Below are 24,624 nucleotides of genomic sequence, written 5' to 3' on the forward strand. Positions count from 1 at the left end.
TACTCTGGGCCAGTTTCTTTATGGGGAGGAGGCGTTTAAGAGATTAATTCTGGCTGGCACTCCTGTATGGCACTGACGTGGTACTGGCTGTGTGGCTCTGTCCCCCGCTTCGGGGGATGGATCTGTCAGAGTGTGGTACTGTATGGGAGCACCCCAGCCATGCATCCTGCTTGAAGGTCTTGTGCTGTGCACATGCTTTTGGGGAGGGGCTGGCTCACCAACAGAGAGCTGAGGAAACAGGTTGAGCTTCCGCCTTTCGATACAGGGCTCTGCAGACTTACCTCAGTCATGTTTTTTTCTCCCACCACAGACCACTAGTAGTACTCTGAAACACCCCATGAGATTTTTCTCCTTTCCATGTGATTGGAAACAAAGCTATTCAAGCATTGTTTCCTATCAAAAAATTTGGAAACACTTGTCAAAAATACAGTGACTCTCAAACCACCTTTACAATCTTTACATCTTTACAATCTGTGCTAGGAAATTTAATCCCATTTTCCTTCCTTGCTGGGACCAAGGTAATTGATTTGCTTAAGACTTTTTCAGCTCTAACTAAACAAACCCTTTTCCTGCTTTATATGCAAGTATCAGATTCTGAGTTGAAGTCACATATGCAATTTTTGGAAGAAGTGGCCTCCACAGCCTGGGAACTTGGAGCCTGGTGGAAACACATGAACAGTTCAAGACTTTAAACTGAACGCTCGTAGTGTGATTTAAGATATTGGCCCAGCATGTCAAGGCTACTGCCCTATTCATCAGCCTTTTGCTTTGAAGATTTCTAGCATTTAGTAAACAATTGTACAATTTAGAGTTGTGAAAACAGCACATATGTTCCCTGGATTTCACATGGCCTAGCAGCTATGCAACACTGGAAAATAACATTTGACAAGAGATGACAGAAGTTTTAGAGAGTCATAAAAAGTGTCTTTCCATCCTAACAGCTTCACAATCAAAATTTATGTTCATGTGAAAACCGACAGCTGATTATAACCTGTTCTGACATTTAGCACTTAATAATTTGCATTTATAGGGAAGCTGGTTATCTAAGTTAGTGTTTATTTTTATATCTTATTTTCCTTTCCCAGTAGCTATTCACCTGCTAACAATCTGATGATGTGTTCTACCAGACTAAAAGCATATGAGAGTCTGCTTAGTCACCACTGGCGCATCTCTCTCCTGCACCGTGTTAAGTCTCTACAGCAGACTACTTCGACAGCAATTTATTTATGCATTTTACAGATTTCTTCTGCCAATCATCATCTCTGGAACCTCCTCAAAGAGTGCATTTGCATGCCCAAAGCTGTGCTGCCGTCAGCATCCCTGGCTCCTTGACGCAAAGTATTAAATCCTGGCAGGAGCATGTGGTCCCCAGGGCTGCTCTGTGGACTGGCCTCTTTTCCCAGGACCAATGGGATTGATCACTAAAGACCCTACATCCCTCAACAGTGGTGTCTTTACAATGGCTCTACGAAAGACAAAGACTAGCAGATCTATCACTGTTCCACTCCTCCTAGTCAAATTCCCTGTGGAAAACAGGAATAGGTCAGGCATTTGGATTCTCAAATCCCAGCCTTGCCTCCATGGCCTGAACCACAATAGTTCTGCTACAGAAGACACCACAGCCAGCAAAGAGATGTGACTTCCCTGGGATTCTTAAACAGAGGCGTCACTTCTCACTGCAATGGCAATACGAAACCAAATCCTGAGTGCCTGCGCCCTGCCCTATGCACAGCAGTACTGCATGCTTGGGGGCTATTTTCTTTAGTAAGATGAGCATATTATGACTACCAGTTTAATCACAAGAGAGACTAGAAGGGGTTTACCACTAGAAGGGGTTGACTGGACTCTGTGATCCCTTGAGACAGCAGTCCAGTGCATCTGGCCTACAGAAATGTTTTTATTTTTAATGATGTGGAAGCCTTTCTAATGCTGACATAAAAAATGTCAGGTCCAGCAGATCAAGGCCTGTCATATGTTCCTCTAGGAAGCTGAATAAACAGATGGCCTCTACACCAACAAGAAATGCAATTTATTCCAAAGAGCAGCAGCAGCAAGATGTGATATTGCATCATTTCTCCCAGCAGAGGACAAAGAGGGAGAGGAGAGAGGCAGCTCTGCACACCATGACTTACCTCATCCAAAACACACAGAACCTTTAAGTGGCATCCCTGAAATATCACTAATATGACTATTCATAAAGAAACCATTTCTATATAAGCTAGGCTCTATCATGACATTTATTTTATCCTGCAGAGGTTTTGATTTTGCAGTATTCTTGAGACTATCAGAATTTTACATTTAGAGAACAAGCATATTGGGATTTTGTCATTTAGGCCTGTTGATTGATCCTAGGGAGTTATCCATGTTTGAGCTCCACTTGCCTAGGGCCAAATATACTAATTCCACTTCCAAATGTATGTGTCTTGCTTGGCAACTCAGCCTCTGCACTGGATTATCTCTACCTACAATTTAATTAAAAAAAATAATCACCCTTCGCTTCATTCATCTGGGACTGACTAGTGTGAAAACACACACACATGCATGATCCACTACTTACGTGATACACTTTGCTGGACAGAATGAGCACGGAAGAGGCTCGGAGGAGTTTTCCTGCCAAGCCTTTTTAACAAATGATCACGTTCGTTGACGCTGAAGGAAAGAAAAGAAATACACCAATGAGTAATCAGATAATTTCAAGGTAAGAGTCAACTGTATTTAAAGTACTTGGCAGTTTTGACTCTGTCAGTATTTAAGATGGTTGTAACATGAAAAAGAATCTTCTCTTTCTTTAAACTGCACTATTATCAAGACAACCCTCTAATAATGAAAACTCCTCCTTCCTAAGGCCACTTTGTATAAGTTTACATTTAGTTAATCCATCCCTAATAGTACAACCATTGTGATTTCTGAATGTTTGATGCCTATAAATTATTACAAACCATATCAGAAGTCTGACAGCAAGTGATACGGAACATTAAAAAGGCGATCTCTCTTTAGTATTATGTACACGAATCACGGCACGCACAAACCACCCTAGAGAGAAGGAGCAAAGCATTGTGGCTTAGCACATGGTAAAAGGCTTCTATCACACCTGCAAAACGGCCTGAAGCAACCAAAAGCAGGACCCATAGTTAATTCTGTCTTCTAAACACTCATTTTCACCTCCCATACTGGAAAGAAAACTTCCTATCCAGTTTTTGATTTAAAACCCCCTTTGGTTTACATAGTTCCTGTTAAAGCCCTGAAAAATTATTACTGAGTTTACAGAAAGTGAAAACACAAACTTAAGGTGAAAACACAATATGCTTACAACAGGTTTAACATAGGTACACAAATCAGAGACACTGTACACTCTTTTTTATTAAAAACAGAACTAATTTCATCAAGAAATTTATGCCCCAAATTAACAAATGATGGCTAAGATCCTGACCTTTCAAGGCACTTAATTACGTATACAAGTCCCACCAAGTTCAGTGGGGCTTTACAATAATGAAGGTGTCCAAATCTCATTGCACTGGAGTCTCAAATACTTGCTATATATCAGATTATTTTGAAAAAGATATTACAGTCTATTTTAGATCAAAGTTCCTCTGCAACTGTTTTTTTTAAAATCATCTCACCCTTGTTCCTAACACTGAGATGGACCCAGTGCCCAGAAGGGATCTGTTTGCTAGTGCAGCTCCTGGAGTGTCTTTATCCCATTTGCACATTTACACTGTTTCCATTTTCACAGTCTCCTTGTTCTTTCACATTTTTATTCAGAAGCAGTAATTCCACTGGTTATGCTGCAAACATGGATATACATCTGAATGCCAACTCTGATATCTTTATTGTATTAGATTACAAATTCACATACATTTGGTATATGGAATGGAAATCCCAGCAAGCACAGCTGCTGCTGTCAACAAGCTTACAACAGCTTTAAACAAACAACTCCCTTTCATTGAAGTAGTTTGCTAACTTCAAACAAGAAAGTAACCAAAGAACCTCTGAGATGCCTATAACATGTAATCCAGCCATGCAGGCTTATATTCCACTTAATAGTCCATTAGGGTAATATCCAGGCTCAGTCTTCTGTTCAGTGCATAATGAGATGTCCACGAAAGAAAGGGAGGAATCCTTCTCTTTTTTCCTGGGGTCTCTCTCTACACTCAAACATCTGAACTAGAAATTTGTACAGCCTGTGGATCCCTCCTTAAAATCTTTACAAACTGTCAGCATTTTCAGATGCTTTGTTTCTTCCCCTCTTTCCCTTGACACCACAGAACACACCTGCAACAGATATGCTGGTTTTCCCCGCCTGCAGTCAGTAGTAGTCCTTCAATATAAAACAGAAGTAGATAACAGATTTGGAAGCAAAACTACAAACACCAGCTGAGAGTGTCAAACAATCTTTACGAGCCCTTGGATCATGAGATATGCATGTGATCAAAGAAGAAAGTATCACAGGTTTCCACTAAACTCAGGGTTATAGCACAGAAGTTTCTAAAAATCTTGGAAGATCCAACTGAAAAAAATGAAGATCAAAGACCAACCAAAACTGTAAGAAAATCATGTATATACACAAAGAAATCTCCAACTGCTCAAAGTAGGTGGCATAACAGAATGTATGTACTACAGAGAAATCACCAGGTAAGGGGATGGCAGGCATGAAGCAAGACATGAGATTTCTCTAACAGGCTTACAAAGTTGACAGCCTTCAGAATCGATCATTACCGGTGCATGTGCAAACTAGTTATCTGTACTGTGCAACCTCTTACTGCTTGCAGATGACTGCTGGGTAGCTTGTTAAGTCCACTGACTGGTAAGTATAGCAAAACACTGTCTGGATCTGCTGCTGTCTTGTGAATGACAGAAGTTAAATACTTGTTTATCTTCTGCAGGTAAAGAACATACAGGTGGAGTCTTTCCCATCTCAGCAGGAGAACAGGAGGGTGGTTTTGGATAGATGGCTTAAAAAAGGAATCTTAAACTGATCAATAATATTTGTTCTGAGGGACAAATAAGCAATGACTACCACAGAATTCTTACCCTGAGACTGGCATTAACCACATCAGCAAAAGGCATGAGGAACAAATTCTTCATCTGTCTGTCTACCACACGTTGTGGAGGTAAGCGTGCTGTCATGGGACTTCTGAACAGGAGTGACACATTACAGCTGTAAGGAAGCCAAAGCTAGACTGCCTTTGATACTGCTAACTATAATCAACAATTTCAAAATGGAAGTCACATCTGATTTTCCCAATTGGGAAAATACATTGGATCATATATACATAGAGAAAGAAAAACTCATGGAATAATTAGAGCATTCATGGTTTAAGTACAAGAGATGATTAAACAGACTGCAAGTCAAGACCACTTAAGTGCCCTAAAATGAACTCTTAATACACAGAGTAAATGCAACACATCTCTTCTGAAATGGATGAGTATTTATTAACACATACTAGATCTCCAAAAATAAGCCCCAAAAGGAAAGAAAAATGAAATGGGTTTCTTAACCAGACTGAAGTGTTTTTACTTGTACCGACCAAGTCCCTGCTTTCAGAAAAGGTTTTTGTCCGCTATCAACAGATAACAAAATGAAGACTTCTCAGTCTCCCTCACACTTTGATGCAAAACTAATGACGACATCAGACTTGCAGGTACCAGGTTAGGCCTTGCTCACAGAAATATTGCTTGTAATTCAATCCCAAATATTAGCAATGGTCTCAAGTGTTAATTCTGCTTTCCAGTGACTCAAAGCCAGTGCCTAAGTCCTCCCACAGTCTGAGGATGGCATCTTAAGATCTTATATTGGATATAGCTGTGTTCATACTCAGGACACCAAAAATGGTGTCAGAATGGAAGAAATCAAATCCAGACATCCTTATGAGAGTCAGTGACCTGGAAAGCGACAGTGAAATATGCTTGAGCTGGTTAGTGACCTCAGAAGGGGTAAGGGAGAGACATCATCTATCTGTAATCATATGAAGGACAAAATACTTTGAACTAAACAAAACAGATTAGAACAAAAAGTCCTAGTTATGAGGGTTACTATGAAAAAATTATTAAAAAATGTCATTACTCAAGTAATCTAAAATCAGATCCAGTTGCTATCAATAATGAAGATTACCTTGGGCCAGGAATACCTTTGCAATGGTTTCCTAAGAGGGTCAAGATGATTTCTGCCTGTGTGGAAGTCTGTGCTAACAACATGACACAAATTCATTAAGTGAATGACAAACCAAAAGGTAAACTAAAGGCAACATGTTATTTCATAACAGTATTTTCCGTTCCATAAACAAAACAACTCTTCCATTTTTGTATCTGAATTGCTCTAAGGTGTCAACAGAGACCTTAATTTTATTTTTATGTGTTCTCATCCCTCACAAAAGCAAACAGTCCTTAAAATTTAGGCAACAAACATCTGGCTTTACACATTCAAATGAGGTGCATCAAAACAAACAGAATAATTCAAAGCTGACCACAAGATCCCACTAGCTCATTTGCTCAAGTAATTAAAAAAAGATGAGCTGCACCACCAATTAACCTACTGAGCACTAATTAGCATTAATAAGGATTTGCAGTACTTGGTATAGTTTGACCCAGAATGTCCTCCTGAGTCCACTAATTGGCTGGTGGCAAAAGCAGGGCTCACATAGAAGGGAAGGTTAAAGTGGATGCAGGTGTCTCTTAAAATTGGATCCTCCCTGAGAAAACACACACATAGCCTAGTTTAAAAAAATATAATTCAGGGACCCTCTTCTCTTACAAGAATTGAACCCTTAAGAAATAAGTTTCTGTTCTGTTATGATTTACTAGCAGAGACAGAGAGCACAGACAGCTCAAATGGGCAAAGACACTTAGCTGCCATTGGTTTTAACTTGCTGCCCTTCTGGATTATTCAGAATTCAGTCAGATACACACATATAAATTATTTGGTTTTGTTTCTCATTTTCCACTTCCTAGAAGAACAAACTCAGCTACTAGGGAAGCCTTACCGGGGCTGCTAAATATGACACAAATAAAACACAGAAGCACATATCCCAGCTCCTATCCCTCTCCCTTAAAAACACATGAAGAACCTACGGCAGAGGCATGGCTCTTCACTGCAAGATACCCAGCACCCATGAGTAAGCCCGGAAGGCAAAAAAGATATGTCCATGGTGGGTAAGCCCAGGGGACAAGAAAGCATGCAGCTGTTTTTCATTTCAATAGCTATGAACACCCTCGCTCTACTGCCTGCAGGTTCAGCGTCACTATTTCTTCTATCCTACAGTGCTGCCACAGCATTTAGCAACAGGTAAATCATTGTACAGATTGCTTTAAGACAGAAAACCCTCCCAAAGCTGAGGCTGAAATTCTGCCCATAACTCCACAGCCTCCCTCCTACCCATATGCATTTTCCAATAGCACAGCAGACAAACCCTTGTTCAGCCTCTTTCTGCTGTCACATACTCTGTTAAACACATTGCCTGAGAAGCCCTGGCTGGCCTGCCTTCCCCTCTCCTGTTGGATGAAACACCTTGCAACGTATTATCCTCACACTGCAACAGCAAGGAGGGAGGCAGTTTTTACAAAATACCTGATGTGGCTAAACACAAGGAAGTTTCTGTCCCTGTCAACCTTAGCTGTGGATTAGATTTTAAGGGGAGGGTACTTTTCTCTTTCTTTTCAAAATTAAGCATTAAAACATAATTGATATCTTCCACACATTCCAAACAGTATCTGACATGAAAGTTTGCTGTTTCTTTGTTGACATGTTTCTGTTACTGAAAGTGTACTGGGTCTGGCTGAACTGGAATTGGTTTTTCCCCTACAGCAGCCCTCACGGTGCTGTGTTTTATGCTGGGAGCTGGCAGGGTGTTGATAGCACCCTGGTGTTGTGGCTACTGCTGAGCAGTGCTTACACAGCACCAAGGCTCTTCCTGATATTTCCCCCAGTGGGACGGGGTGGGCAAGATCTTGGGAGGGGACACAGCCAGGACAGCTGACCCAAACCGACCAAAGGGATATTCCATACCATATGACGTTTGCTCAGTATAAAGCTGGGAGAAAGGAGGAAGGGGGTGGGGTCACCCTTGGTCCTCCGAAGCAACCACTACGCGTATTGGAGCCCTGCTTCCCGAGAAGGCCCAACATCGCCTGTCCATGGGAAGTAGAGACTAAATTTGTTTGCTTTTGCTTCTGTGTGTGGACTTTTGCTTTGCCTTGCTTATATTAAAACTACTTTTGTTTCACCCACAAGGGTTAGTTTATCTTCTTTCCCCTCTTTACCCTATTGAGAAAACAAGGGGAAAGGCGGGGGGGGAAGTGATAGAGCGACTTGGTGGATACCTGGCATTTAGCCAGAGTCAAACCACCACAGAAAGTTACATCAATGTAAAATATGAAGAGCAAGAAAAAAGGTTTGAACCAGACTTCTCCGGCTTCGATCAATCCTAATCACCAAACAAATTCACGAGCAGATTGCTGTTTTTTATTTCAGTTTCTTGGTTTGAAACTCCATTAAGTTTCTTCTGAAGAAGAACCAGAGGTTCGAGTACTATGACTTCTCTCCAAGCATGACCTGACACAGGGGACTCAGGGATCCCTTTCTGGCTGCTAGGACACACAAAGTATTCCCAATGATTTATTTGCAAGCTCCATGTCTCACCTTTCATGTAGCATAACACTATTTAAAGGCTTACAGCATCAGTCATGGTCCTTGTGGACAAAGATTGAGAACCATAATCCAGGCAGAGTCTGTGGACACATCTGTGTAATTAGCCAGAGAACACCTATTTTTCTTCCTCAGATAATCCCTGCTGGCTGAGTGCACTCCCCCAGCACAGCCGTAGACCTCAGTTTAACTTGCTTTCTTTTTGTTTAGACTCAAGTACATTACTTGAATTCACATAAGGGAGTTGTTAGTTATGCAGCGGGCAGAATGATGACAAGTAACATAGACTTGGTGTAGGAAGAACATGAAAATAACATTCTTACAGATTGGGAATTCAAAATTAAAACATGCAAATCATCTCAAATGCAGACCACCCTTATGCAGAGGGTTCAGCAAAACTCTGTATGCTTGAATGCCCAGAACAATCCAGGACTGTGGGAGAAAGGCCTGACTGGCTGAGTGAGCAAATACACCTCCAGCCTCTCGGCTTTGGAGACATCACAAAGAGGAATCACCCTTCTACAGAACAGCAGAACTAGCAGCTGTAGGCTTCTGCCAGTTTCTCTCTTTTGGTCCACAAAGGGGAGATGTTATTTTTGGTTATCTAGCACTGGATTGCAGGAATGTTTTACTATAAGGTCAATCAGGGTAGGAGGTCTTTTTAATTTAAAAGGCAAACAGGCATTACTGATAATGAAGCTGCAGTGTCATCAAAGGACATCTCTGGAGCATTTCACAAGGAAGCATTTGAGGCATATAAACAGTAAAACAAAAATCAGCATTTTCTTTGCAGAGTCAGCATCTACACACACTGTTCCTTAACCACTCAGGATCCAGCTGAAAGAGACACATCCAAATCCATGCTCCTTTTGAATTTTTCTGTAACTACTCAGCAAGCCATCAACAAAAACCCAAACCATGGCTAGAAGACAAAAGGGTCACCTAGCACAAACCACAGGGAAATTAAGACAGACGTATGACCTGTGCCACTTGCAGGCTGAGAGGTGCAAGTAGTCACCTATCAGAAGTGACTCCTGGACCAAGATGACCAGGCTTCAGTGAGTACCAAGTTCTTGCTGAGGGTCCAGCAAGAGCCAACTCTCTAGGGAACCTGGAGACCTTATGCCCTGCCATGGTATAACATCTCCAGGCCTTAATGCAGTTGCTCCCCTTCATCTGACTCCCAAATACATGTCACAGCCACAGAGGAGAAACTCCCTTCCCCTACATAGGAAGCAACCATTTAAGGAAATCTCCCTCCAGCAGTTGTATTTGACATTATCCAGCCAAATGTTTGTCTGTTAAACACTAAATATATCTGGATGCAAGACTGACTTGGAACATACTTAGAGCAGTTATGTAGTGGTGAGCTCTCCAGGCTTGCAACATGCAGTATAGAGCTCACCTCACAGGCAGCTACAAGTCTCTTATCCCACCTGGATGTGAAAAAGTTGAGCGTCACACAAATTCAGCAGCAGCTCCATGGATGTTCTTTGTGGTAACTGATGGCTAAAGCTGTGTCTGCCATTACTAGCAGGTCAGAGAACTTGACAGTGCTCCCCACACTATCCCATTTCCTTCAGCTCATTTATCACATGGGCTCACAAAGAGTTGAGCTGATCCAACTGAGACAGGGTAAAGATGGGCCAATATGGTCACGGCTGGTAAGGAATGGACTGTGAAACTCTTAAGCCAGCCCTGCAGACACATGAACAAAATCCCATGGATCCATTACCCTTAGCAGTGTCCTGGAGAAACACTGTTGTAACAGCTTGTGATTTGGCCTGGTAGCATGCTATTTCACCAAAACAGCAGCTTTCCTTTCCCATTACATCTCAGAGGTCTGAATGCATGAGAGCCTGCAGCCAGCATGCAGCAGCAGGCCCCATGTCAGGTGCATGCAAGTCTACCCATGTTGCCACATCTTCTTGTGCCAGTAGCAGAACTACCCTACAATAGCAGAGGCAAGGCATGTTGTGAGATTCAGCCAGCCCCCACGTACAGCACTCAGACTGGAGGTAGAGTTCTGGGACCAAAATCTCCACTCTTAAGTCCACAAAATCCTCTTCAAGTTGTTCCTTAAATTTCTATGGTTAAAAGCAGGACAAAGCTTTTCCTTCTGATGACAATCAAGGATGATTTACATTTTCTTTTGACATTTAACAATGTCCTAAGGCAGAAAAGCCAGATTCCTCCTTTGACTCCTAAAATCATGTGGACAATTCATTCTAGCCTTCATTTTTAAGGCTGTTATTCCTAAACTTCTTTCCAAGATTACTTCTTTGAACAGAAGACAGTATTACCAAGCATCTTTTAAAAACACCATTTAAAAAAAGAAGACACTAAACATGACATGCCTCTCTGAAAAGCAACAACCCTAAGAAAATGAGATCTCTCTCTACTTAGAGTGCCTTCCATTTCTAAGCACTGCAAACATTAATGTGTTTATGCACTTCATTATATGAGGGAGGTGTGTGTGTGTGTGTGTGAGGCATCACTGTCAGCTGTCCCAAAGCCAACTGACTTAACGCAAAGTTGAACCTGCCGAGTTTTGCCACCAGCCTTTCCAAAATGTGGGAACTGACTCAATTTAAACAGCTGAGAAGCAGAAAAGGCTAACTGTGGCTTGCTGCTTTACAGCTATCCTCCTTTCGGTATCAGTGGTGTTTTAATTCTTGTCCGTAAGTGCCTCACTTTGCACTTACTCTAGCTGGTGCTTGGTCATATTCTCTACTGATAAGGTGGCAAGATAGTTGCTATTGTAACATTCTTTTTCTACTCACTCATTTTTTTCAGTACTAGTCACCTTGGACGGTGAAGTTTTCCATGCTTGGTCTGTACGTAAAGGTGGGTTTTGTTGGTTTTTTGTTTTTTGTTTTGTTTTGTTGTTTTTTTTTTTTTAGTTAAATCTAAACCTGGTTTAAAGTAGTCCACTTACATAGTTTGACTGAAATCAAAATGACTATTGTGTTCAAAAACTTGAAAAAAATCTTTCTCCTATCAGGTTTTTTCTTCCTTTCTTTAGAGGAAAAAAAGCTAAAGAACAGCTCAAGGCAACAACAAAAACTGATGAACTTTGAAAGTGTCTGGATACAATTTAGAGCAAAGCCCAGGACATTTGGTTGATCTGCAAAAAGCCAAATTGCTTTTCTTTAAGCTCTTAAGTATTTTGTAACTGTCCACTAAAAAATTACTATCGGGTACAACTTTAGTTTTCTTCTACTTATTACACATAACTTAGTACTTTATTATTTGCCATGAATCAGAGACATGAATGCAGGCTGTCCTGCCTCTTCCAAGACCAGGTTAGCCAGCAGAGGAGCAGAGGCTGAGGGAGACTGCTGAAGCCATTAGGCTGGAATAGTTGTTATGGAGCAGTTCTCCTGCTGTGCAGCCTGGAGGGAAGATTTCTTCTCTCCCCTGTGGAGATGCCCGGTGCCCAACCCAGTAACTCAGGATTAGGCATCAGAGAGACTGGCCCCTTAATCAGTTTTAACTCCCATCTTGTTATGTTCTCTTTTTTTCTAATCTTTCCTTTCAATTTACAACTTCATTTTGGCCTTTGTGCTTATACTGTACCTCTGTCAACTTTGACTTTGCTAGCAGATTTGATCACAGCTCTAAATCCTTCTCCAGGTCAGCAGGTTTTAACCCTATTTGTGCACTAGATCTCCCTCAAGGTTATATGATAGGCACAATCAGGATGTGAAATAATTAATTGCTCCGGAGAAGAGACATGTCAGCTCCAACTAGTTTGCACTACCAGCTGGGCACTTGGGTCTCCAGTGCCAGCAGGAGCATAACTCCCTCTGCTCCTTCCCATCTCTGCCCCATGGCCTCCCCACTGCTTAACTGGGAACAGAATCAAACCTAGTAATTTCAAGTGCCTCACACATAGGGGTTAGAAATGCCGGAAATTAACAGTACATATTAAAATGAAAAAATAATGTTATGATTTCTTACTGATATGGCACAAGAGGGAGAGAGAAAGGGACAAGTGTAAAATAAAATTATGCATTTTCCGCCTACCATACGTGAATGTTTACCATATGGAATCAAAGAATTAAAAAAACCCCACTGATATCACTTTATGTGCTTTTTGCTAGTAAAAGGAGTGTAATATCTTTTTACTAGAAAAGCTGCAAGGAAAAATCGTAAATATGCCAGTCACTTTGTTGTGTATGCTGGTGGAGAAATCTCGCCTTTGCTTCCCAGAAATGGTGTGAAGAACATCTGGAAATATTGATAAAAAGACTCTGCAACCTCAAAAACCAAAATACACCTCTCCCCTCTTCAATCTCATTTTATGCTCAGCTGCACTGGACAGGCCGGATTCAGATCACAATCATGTGTATCCTGAGTAAATATGCTGAAGTCAACACATTAATGAAACAAGAATTTGGCTCCAAACAGCCAACGCTTTTTAACCAGTTGAAAACACAAGACTGAGTGTTTCAAATAAGATTCATTGTACCTGCTGATAGGAAGAGACCTTACTGGCATGGTCTCCCTATTCAAGTAGATGTAATTTGAAGTGCATCAATAAAGAGACAAAGTGCTTTGAAATATAACGAGCCCAAGCCTCGTTCCTCTTGATCTTAATGAAAAAGCTTGCCTCTTCCTCGGGAACCAGGTCCTCAGCTCATTCACGGGTTTGTTAAGAGAAAAGTTAAGTCTGTTTTACCATTTCTGCTTCTGCCAGTGTGAGGCTGAGGGCTCTGCCAGGCTCCATACACAGCCACAAGCTTGAGTCAGGTTTCCCACATTCTCCTCTTGCTCTTCCCCAGGGACCTATGTAGTGGGCAAGTTTCCACGGGTACCTGTGTCAGTTCACCGATTGAAATGAGATAGGCATCTGTCCTCATCCACCAAATAAAACCGAGGCTATGATAAGTAAAGACATCTCACTTTCAGGGTGAGAGCTGGTCATGCATATTTCACTAAAGCAACAGAGTCAGATATGGTGAGAAGCACTTAAATGAAAGAATCTCCACCAGCATGTCTCCTTGTTGGATGTAGACAGTGGAGAGACTGTGGGGAACTGCTGTTTTGGGCACAGTGAAAAACAGTATTTGTTTTATGAAATGGAGATGAAAGAAAGAGGTGGCTAGTTATCATCAGTGGGGGTCTGAAATCAAGAGTAAAAAGGCATACTGAAAAATGCTGCACAAAAGCACACCACAGTGCTTCCTTGTCGTTCACAGCTATACCTCACTAGTTCTGTAGTGAACTTTCCCTTCACCTTTGTTAAAGGCAAAACACTACCTCCCAGATTTCTGAATAATTCAAAGAAATTCTTCCCAGTACTTCAGTGATGCAGGCACTTTTCTGCAGCACCCCAGACAGAACCTTCAGCTTCTTGTCAAGTACATAAACTGTGAAAGTTACACAGTTCTTCAGTATAAAAAAATTTTCTAATCTTAGCCACCAACCGATTAAGAACAGAAAAACAACTAAAAAGCTACTTTCAAAAGGGAGCACTCTGACAATTCCAAGACAGAGAAACCCTCTGAAACAGGAAATCTACTGTCGCAAAGAGGGTGCTGCACAGCTTTGCTTGCTCTCCATTAACTGGCCAGTGGAGCAATGAAGTGACATAGGCTTCCAAAGTAAAGTTTGCTTTGGTCCCTAATCAGGCTTTACTCCACCTGAACTCCTGCTGACTTCAATGAGAGGCTAGACAGCGTGAAAAGTGAATGTGTCTTGAAGATTCAGCCCTTTATGAACCAAAATTTAGTTGCAAACTTATACAAAGACACAAAAATCTCTGCAGCTGAACTCAATGCCACTTTTGAACACAATTCTGTAGAAAAACTGTTTGTTTTCTTTGTGTAAATCTTGCATGTTAACATGATTAAATCTGCTGGGCAGGTGTCTCCACAGGTCCATGTTTGTTTTGGCACATGAGCTGCCCCTCTCACCTCTCCAAATTCATGTAAATTTAGTGTTAAATCCTGCCTTTTGTTATGTGAGAGTGCGAGGGAGCCCCTCTCCCTTCCCGAACCAAGGCTTGCTCACATCGCAGCTGGGCTGGAGTACAGCCCAGCACTGCTGGATGCCAGGCTGGGGAGGGCAAGTGCAGGTACTCATCTTCCACATGCAGGCAGGCGAGCATGACATGGGATCCATCACCAGCCCCTTACTTCACATTCTCTCCTCTGCTTCTCAAGCTATTTATGGAGTTGCTAGTTTTCCAAATACTTTTTTCCCCTGCTACCGGAACCATATGATTTTGTGATCATCCCAGCTTCCACGAAAAGTAAATTTTTAGCTCTCCAGATGAGATATATGGAGAGATGAGAACATGACCCTTTACAGCTCAAAACAATACACGATATAATTTCCAAGCATCACTCTAATATTATTTGCAAAGTTTCTGGGACGCAGCTGTGGTGCTCAGACTGCTGACATACTTCCTTGTGCAGAGATACTCCTTGATCTACCACTTGCCTTGCCTTGCTGTTTGCTCCCTGCCATTGGTAAGGCAAAAATTTGCACCTGCTTTTTTAGATCGATACAAACAAATTCTATTTTAGAAACTGTTCAAAGGGGCTAAGATTCAGAAGGACGTAATAAGCACTAGTGAAGACATTTTTTATTAACCCAGAAAAATGAATCTAGCAAGAAGAGTTGGCTGGGTGAAGACCCTCTAAGACAGGATACGTGTATTTATGTATGAAGTGGCACACGCAGATCTCCTGACACTCCTTCCCCAAGTGCAGTGAGGACCCAGGTGCTATCCCGCTCACATTTTACAGAAATTCAGCTGAGCCACAGCAAACTGTTGGCATGCTGTTGTGCAAGCCTAGATGGAGTCACTACTTCCTCGGCTCTGTGAATCGCTTTTTGTTTAGCAGATTAATCCTAAACATTCAGATCTTGCACCTCATTTTTTGTCTAATGTCTAGGCAATGATAAAAGCAATTAGCTCCCTAAACTCTTCTCTTATCTGTAATTGGGTGTGATATTTTTGTTTGTTTGTAAAAAACACTGAACAAAAATAGTATTCACTATGTGGCCCGGGAAAATAGACCCTGATGACAGCCAGTTTATCTTCCACAGCTGCCTGAACAAACCAACACCTAGTGGATGTTATCAGGAACAATTCCAACCAAGAGCTAACACTGTTACTTGGAGGTGACAGACCGACCTGTGCAGTTTTAATGCAGCTCTCCAATTCCCATTAGAAATGCGAAGAGTCCGGTTACTTCCCTTCCTGCAGTGTCACATTGCCAGAAAGATCCCAAGGGCAATGGAGCTGCAGGCAAGAGGGGAGAGCAGCGCACACGCCTCAGCACTCATTTTCATTGGCTTCAAGGAAATATTTTAAAAAATAAAGAACATGAACCAGAGAGGCTGTAACTACAGAAAGTTCCCATTTTACTTCTTTCCCACCCTCAGCCTTACCTTTGGACAAGCACAAGATTTCTAGCAGGTGTGAAAGAGCCAGGAGACAAACAAAAGAGATAAAAGACAGAACAACTCTGAAGAGCACTCAGGAGGCCACATCACAAGCACAGCACACCAGCTCCTAGCAGGCAGAGGCACTCTACCATTATCTAGTTCACAGATGGACCACCCAGAAAATCTGGGAGCAATTAGGAAGGAGAACAAACAAATTCATGGAAAGAAAGGGGGAGGGAGAATGGGAAGGAGGGTCAGAAGGGATTCCTTACATCATCTCCATGCAAGCGTTTCGAGAATGAAGTGAAGCTATATGGAGGAGGAATGCAGATGAAAGAGTTTGCAGTGAGAATGCAATAAAGTAAAAGGCTATGAAAACATGTAGCATATAAATGAAATACAACATGGCCATTACATTTACAGAAAGTCAGGACAGTGTGTAAACAGAAAAGAAACCCATCAAGTTTGTGGAGACACATACACACACATATAAACAGATCAAATGCTAACAGTCTCTCTCACTGTTAACAAACAGTATGTCAAACCCACCTTGCAACCCAGTGATTAATCAGGCAAAAACCGGACCTTCTCTCCTCTCTGGCTGTCAGTAACTGGCACTAAATACTGTCAGGAACACACAGATACTACAAACTGAAACCAGTGCAACTTTACATCCTATCCATGGATAGGAAGCACAGCAACAGCTAAGGGGCTCATACTACTGGAGCTGCATGCCTGGAACAGCCAACTTTCTGCAGACCCGGTTTTCACTTGCCTGGCATCTAATCAGTCAGCACCTCAAAACACAAAGTTACACTTTTCTTGCCTGGAAGGCTGACCTGATTTTGGTACCAAGCCCTTAGACTCCAACTGACTTCAAGGTGACTGCTCAGTCCTCTAAAATTAAGGCCCAATTTTAATTAATGCCTGATTTCAGGCATCTTTGTTGATTTTAATTGTGGCATAGAAGGTTGCTTTTGTTGACCAGTGCTGCAAAGTTTTCTTTTTAAATGATTTGATGTGCAGTTCATGACTTCTGCAAGTGAGCACAATTTATGCACCGTGTTTTATAGGAACCAAAAGCCACAGCAGAAAAATGACTCAAAATAAAAACTGAACATACCAAGTGTTTTGAAGTGTTCTTAATCAATAACACTGTGTTTACTTTGTCTTGGCCTCTGAAAAGCAAACTCTGGTCACTAAGGACATCTTATAAACCCACTGAAGTTCACACAAGCATTTTTCAAAGTTTTTCAGTTTATTATAATCTTGGTAAACTCACTCCCTGATAATTTTCTCTAAAAATAGTGCTTATTAACTCACAAGCTCAGTTGAAAAAAATCTACTATCCCCTCATCTTAGCACCAGCTACAATATGGCAATTAGTTTACCTTAGAATAGACATCAAAGGCTCAAAGGATGACCCTGCCCCAGAAGAACAAAATCTTTTAAAAGCCCCATTCCACTCAGTTTGCTAGTTTATAAGGTTTGCTAAAATCCAGTTTAATGATCATGTAGTTTCTTAGCAAGTCATGTGGTGCCATATTGTGTAAGGAACAGAAGCGTTAGTTTGAAAACCTTTTTGAACTTGGGAAGCTTTTCCGACCAGCTGATGCAGAACCACATTCTGAGATGGTAAATGAAACTGTTGGATGCAAAAGCCTCACTAAGATTTTCTTTAGCTTCTTTCAGAAGAGACAAAAATTCCCACACAACACATACTCTCCTCTTACAATGAAAGATTCAATAATAGCAATATGTTCAAGTCCATATGGTGTGGATATAAGGGAGAGGCACAACGAGAAACTGAGAGCCCTGAAAAGCAGGGCCTGTAAATGGCAGTAGAAAAAAGCAAAAGCATTACAAAAAAAACCCCATAAGGTGAGACTGAATGAAGTTGTAGGACACATCAGATTAGTTATCCTTTTAGCTACAGTCTTCACATCCTGAGTCACAGACAGTTCCCTCCCCTGACATGGTTATCAGATTGATTTTTTTTGATGACATACAGCAAAGTCTTTCAAAACCAGTCTGGCCCAGTGGCCAGATAACAGCACTACATGTTGCCAGGCAGGAGACCGAGCTGCAGTTTCCAATACAGCTTCACAGCAGTAATGCAGGAGAAATGAAACTGGAAAGGCTGATTTCAGTGGGGGCAACAATGATTCATGAAAAGGAACAACAACAAATGAATAATACAGGAAAAATGTCTACCCTGTCTGGAATCAGATTTGAATGGTGAATGAGAAAGAGGAAGGGGAGGGAACAAGAAGGGTCTGTTTATAAACATCAGATAAGAAATACCTCACCTCTTTCCATTACTATCACGAAGCATGGCTTTTCCCAGCTCTCTTGTCTTCATCTCCAACTCCTGAACTTGCTCCAGTAAAGTTTTATGGTAGGTATGCTTGGCCCTGTACCACAAGAAAAAGACAAAAAGAAAAACAAACCAAAAGAGCCACGTGAACATTAATTTTGCTACAAAACCCCGATTTTACTCTCAGATAAGAGGCACAAGGTCTTTCCTTGAAGGATTTTGGAAATAAGGGACAGTGTACGCACGTCAGTTTGGGTTCACAATACCTGGGAAATATTACATTAAAAATGAGAAATTAGGCCTTCAAATCCAGCAGAGCTCATCTGCTTTAACACAACAGTCAAAATCTAACCAAGCTGCAAAGCTATGGGACTATGGAGACCTGACACCACTACCACGGGACTGCTCAGGACCTGGGCATTCAGACAAAAGATTTGGGATTCATTGCATATTCATGTCTGTAAAACATGCTTTTACTCTGTCTTTTGAGCTATGTGTGGCACTGCTCTGAAAATCTGAGGAGAGTCTCAGATAATAAATGTCATTGAAGCCCCTTCAGTTTCATTTATCAGTCTCACATGACTTGGAAAGGCACTTTTCTCCCCACTGAGCTTTCAAAGTGACAGTAACAAGACTGGCTATGTCCTATTTTCTTGGCTTGGGGATTCAAAGAGCAATCCATGTACCACACATGCAACCAAAATTTGGAGAGCAATGTTCCCCATGAAGAGACTTGGGCTTTTTTTCCCCCCCAGTTTTACCTACTGCGCCAGTGCTGTGATACCTAAATTATACTGATGTGAGATAATCTAGTCTCCTCTGTCTTGACATGTACAAAACAGTAATACAAAATGCAGGGATCACTCTTCAACTGGCAGTTTTTGATAGGTTTCCTCTTTTGTGTGTCACTTAAAGAAGGACAAGTATCCCGTGAGATAATATTGATTTGCATGTGACTGCACCATAAGCCTGAAAACAAGATGGAGCCAATTTGGCTGAGGCACCACTTTGTTCATGGCTTTAAAATAATATTCTTCAACTCCAGACATGGCAAAAATTTCTTTACAAGTTGTATAAAAATCTTACATGCACATACTATAATCTTTAACTAATGATGTAAGCCAATGCCAAACTCTAACAGAAGAATAGTAACTGGTGTATATGTAATTAAATATAATGAAGATGCATTACCTTTTAAAAAGCATGATTGTTATTACTCCTTCCACAGGGAATAACAAACAAAGACCACAAAAATCTTTGCTGATACTATTTTAGATGACAGTGCCTTAATACTAGGCTACCCAAGTCCTCTGGTCTTTGTGTTGCTGAATTAGGCCCCAAATGTCTCAAAATGAGAAGCTAAAATGAAAACTACTTTTCAAAAACACATCTGCATTTAAGAGGGAAAAAAGAGAACAACAAAAGATGAAGCATAGGAAAATCTGGAAGTAAAGAGTATTAGAACATACTTAGAAGAGCATCCTATTAAAATAAACTACAAAAGGTGAATGATTTGCAAAGGAACACATGTACTGTGACAGAAGAAATCAATGGCAAGGATATTTTTAAAATGCATAATGTTTCAAGAATGTGAGACTACTAATAGCTGCACAGAAATTAATTATATTTAGGTTCCCATAACTAGTTAGTCTAATTATTAGACTGGTCTCCTCTTTGAGGAAGGGAAACTATAGTGATTAAAGTAAGAAAGCTTTGAGCTATTAACTCTTATAATCTTTACAGTTGAATTCACTATCACACTTTGAGTAAATACATTTAAATTTTGACCTTGAACTCAACTCTTACCTTTTAAAGAGGCTATACCTACTATTGCACACTTGAAGACTGAGCATGTTTGGAAGTTTTAAAATCCTTTATAACCATTTTTCCCACAGACAAGAACACAAAAATTGCCAAGTTATTCAATCTCTCCCAAGGTTCCTTGTCTATCTTGCCATACACCAGAAGAGATAAGAGACATTTTTCTTTTCCCTTAGAGTGAATATTGAATTCAAAATTTAACAGAATGGAGCACGAGCAACAGAGTCCAATTAGTACAGCACAGCATAAGGAGGCATTGCACTAATATTACACAATATGGAAAAAATACTGTTGTCCTGAAGTTGGGGGTACTGAAGTAATTTATAAGTAGTATGAAATGATGAAATATATGGTCTCTGATGTGGCTGGGTATCCATAAAATAACAATAAACCTGCAGGTAATTGTTATGCATTGAGTTACTCCTTCACTTGGAAGCAAGAGCATCCATGGAAGAGTCAGTAATTAAGCATTTACAGAAAGGGCATGAGCTAACCTATTCACATATTTCTCTAAAAATAAATACTGAAAAATACGCTATTACAATTGCCTCAGCGTCTGGACTTGCTCCCATCAAAGTCAACTGCAAATATTCCATGGACTGCTAGCAACAGGACTAGGATACTTCATGACTTTTCCACCACACACATTAATGACTTTTGATACACGAAAAAACAGGTAGCAGTCTTCACTTTTACTTTGTACTTTACAAGTGGCCCTAGATGCACAATCTGCCCTCAGTAAATTATGACATCTTGTGTTTGATGTTACTGTCCAGCTGAAATTTGACGTGTTACATAGAGACACTCATCTTTCCCTCACTGACTGGGATATTAAGATCATGGACCATAAGAACAGGCAAAGGGTTATCTTTTCTATTTTGGGTAGTCCTTCTCCATCCAAGCCAGGGAGGTGTATAGCTTCATGTCACTGCTCTAGGAGGGTATTTCTGGGGTTCAGGAGGCCAGAATCTGCCAGGAAAAGCATGGTTACATTCATAAACTTTTCTCAAACCTGATGACACCTCTACTCTAGCTCATTATCTTCAACACCATTTCAGAAGTCTTGCACTCTAGGGACTGCAAGCACAGGCAGGGATGGGAAGAGCTCCTCATACCTTCTCTCTTATTTACACTGTGGAGCTGGCAAGTGCAACATGTTCTTCCCCCACAGTAAAAAAACTACAAGAAGATTTCGATAATGACTGGAAAGCTCAGGAAATTTTTCAGTGTAACACAAAATATTTAGACACTAATTATTAATAAATTCTTGCCCTCTTGCCTAATTTTGCTGGAATACGTTGTATGTTTTTATGATTCCCACATAGCTTTGTGGCTCAGCTATTTCAAGACTTCCTAACAGCAGTGACAGACATTTAAGTGACATGTGCCAACTGTGAGGAAGCACTCACCTTATAAAGCTCTGTTCATTTCAATGGCAGCACAACCGGGACTTTTATAAAGCAAAAAGCAAATCCAAACCAAGCCACTGAATTCAGGGTAATGGACCAAAGTTAACAATGTGGTATTGCAGCCAAGTATTAATAATAAGCTTCCTTCTCTTTCTAAAGAGTTTTTTCCATATTTCCTTGATTCACTTATAAGGAAAATATGTTAATAAAAAAGCCTGGAACTGCAGAGAACATAGGAGATAAGAGGTGTGTTGACAACTGTAGCCTGTGCAACAAAGGGAACATCTAAAACTAGCTCTTGCTTCCACCATTACAAGTTTTGATAGCGGATGCAGCACAGCAGTTTAGAAACAAATGGGTTTGAAATACACTTTCCTATGCCTTTTAACCTTCTCCCAGACAAAACCTCTGTACCGTATTTACAGTTTTCTGGCAGTATCTTATACTGAAATTAGGCCTGTACCTTTTGGGCCACATGGATGCTCTTTCTGCAGATGTCTGCTTCATGTCCAAAAGAAACTTAAAGGGATAAATTCCATGACCATGAGAAGTCAGAGCTGCTGGAATTTTATGGCCAAAACCAGATTTCTGCTGAATTACAGACAGCAGTGGTGTAAGTGCTGCTGTGGAAATGTGCCGGCTGATTTCCAGAGGCCTTGGGCTCAAGTTTTGAATGGCAAGCCTCCTGGAAAGGAAACAGACCTTTACTCCTTCCATATGGCAGTGCTGATAGCTGTGTCATTTCTTTTATCCTAGTTAAAATGTTAATGGTGTTAATTTTTCAGTGATGGGCTAAAAAAAGAACTCTTGCTCGGAGAACAGATTTTTTGCTTAATGTTGATAGGAGCCTCCTGTTTAATATCTGTTGGGAAAATATCAATCATATATGTTTGTCTAGAGAGCTTCACAATCTCTGTACATTCTTGGTCTGAACCACTGAAAGGATTATGTTGCTGAGATCTCTCTAAGAAATATTAAAGAACAGGCTGAGTCAGTAACAGAGTTTTAAATGAGTAATAGCTGAGGATGAGCCTGCCTTGGTCTGGCCTGTTTTACAATTCTTGAATCATTTTTGCCAAGAACTGACAAGAACAGAGGATAACTTCAGGACATCCAACTATCATGAAAACATTGCAAAAAATAAAGTGTAATCTTGGCCATCCGATATAAATGTTTGACCCCAGATGCTGTAAACAGTTCAGGTCCTATTTGGCTTTCATCACAAAAGTACTCCCACTGACTTCTATGCAGGTAATTTTAAATAATGTCTGACACAGGAGCAGGGCCTTTTATGCTAAATGAATTGTAAGGGGTTTTTTTAGAGCTTTAAAAAGCAGGTCATAGACAAAGTTAAGTACCTAATTTTAAACATTTTGGCCTTACTTGTAGAATTTTAAAACAATTTTCTTTTGGAGAAGTTTAATGAGTGTCACAAAAAACCCCTCTAGTGTGCTAGACTATTAAATCATAGTTTGGCCTGAACAGAAATTTTACATTATGATACCTAGCTTTAATTTTAGCAGCGTAGCTCGTGAAAATCAACCTGAGGAAGAAAATAGGAAAACAGGAAAAAATTTAAGTACTTATTGACAGATTTGCCTACTACCAGTTTCATTTAGCTGTGCTATCAACTCCATAGGAAAAAAAAGATTTTCAGATATATGCATATGACCTGATTTATCCTTTTATGCTGGTGTTCAAAATGTGCCTGTGTTTGGGAAACTTTCTGCTTTTTTCTGTATTTTCTGCATCTGTAAAGAAGATTGGTGGACTTGTCAGCGTTAGGTTTGCAGTTGGACTTGATAATCTTAAAGGTCTCTTCCAACCTAAATGATTCTGTGATGCTAAGCATCTTCCTTGGCTGACTGACAGCTCATTCCTGAAGCGAAGGGTTACGTGTTATGACACATTCACTTTGAGCCTTTGTGACAAGTGACAAACTAACCTACATTCCCTCTTTGCTCCAGCTAGGATCTGCCTTTTTGCCCTGGAGTTAGAATGACCTGGATCCTCCTTCCATGAGATTATTACATACCCATGTAATAAAACCTTCTTTGTTGTAACACAGCTTTCCAAGGGAAAGGATGAAAGCTTTGGTGCTTAACACACTTAAGAACAAGCTGAACAAAACACCAGAAATTCTAAATTAAAATGATACATCTGCATTTCAAATTGCAATGATAGAGAAAGTAAGTTGCTTCTCTTTAAATCAAAGTTCTTAAAATTGCTTGCCTTCTGCAGTGCTCTGAAACCAGAGTTTTAAGAGAATGAGCTTATGCAGGCTTGTATTTCACAAGGGTTGTTCCTCCTCTCTGAGGAGGGAAGGAATCATTAAGAATTTACTTCAACCACAGAGTGCAGAGTATTGTTCTTCTCAGTTAAGTCTTGGAAGACCCAGTGTTGAAGAACCACCTACAGAGCAGCTGACAAAGAACTGGGAGCTTACTGGGTATTGATTAGAATGCCATTTTTACTTGCTACCTAACCTTAGTCAAACCGAATGAATTATTTTCTCCTTTTTAGGAAATCTGATGTCTGATTTATATTTGCCTTTAACTAAAGGGTGGACAACACAAATAATCATAAGGTGACACACCTTCATTACTCAGATAAGGCTGCCTCCTTCAGATTCAGGAGTAACTATTCGTTCTCTCACATTGCTGGTTGTATTGGCAGGTGAGAAATAACTCCCACTTAACTTTGCTCAGAGGTCTTCCAAAGGAGTATCACTATTTTGCATTCACTGAGAGGCTTTGCAGTTCTTTCCAGAACAATACTGGACTGGACAACATATGCATATGGAGTAATTCTGTACCACCAAGAGAACTGGTCTGGGACTTACGCTGTCCATGCCACGTCTTTAACAAGGCACGCAGTGGGCACGAGAAACAAGCCAAACCAGAAGTATCCACATCTTAAGACCATTCCAGCCTGTGAATAAAAACAAATAATCATGAGTAATTTCAAGTCACTACATGTTAAGTAGTTCTTTACAAGGAAAAGATAAGAGTGATGGCATCAAACAGGTACTG

General features: G+C 40.7%; 1 protein-coding gene across 3 annotated transcripts in view; it reads right to left on the reverse strand.

Moving 5' to 3' along the window:
• ATP8A2 (ATPase phospholipid transporting 8A2) overlaps window positions 1-24,624 on the reverse strand; it is a 311,681-nt gene that overhangs the window by 8,063 nt on the left and 278,994 nt on the right. For 2 of the 3 annotated variants that reach the window (XM_026853409.1, XM_026853419.1), the window contains exons 34-36: window positions 24,435-24,523; window positions 18,355-18,459; window positions 2,558-2,649 (exon numbers count right to left, since the gene is read on the reverse strand). In XM_026853409.1, coding sequence (XP_026709210.1) covers window positions 2,558-2,649; window positions 18,355-18,459; window positions 24,435-24,523 — 286 coding nt within the window. Of the gene's footprint in view, window positions 1-2,557; window positions 2,650-16,317; window positions 16,355-18,354; window positions 18,460-24,434; window positions 24,524-24,624 lie in introns of all 3 variants that reach the window. The other variant, XR_003398887.1, reaches the window with a different exon arrangement.

This window comes from Athene cunicularia (genome assembly GCF_003259725.1).
Source record: "Athene cunicularia isolate RWA chromosome 1 unlocalized genomic scaffold, athCun1 chr1_part1, whole genome shotgun sequence".
In the NCBI taxonomy this organism is placed as follows: Eukaryota; Metazoa; Chordata; class Aves; order Strigiformes; family Strigidae; genus Athene; species Athene cunicularia.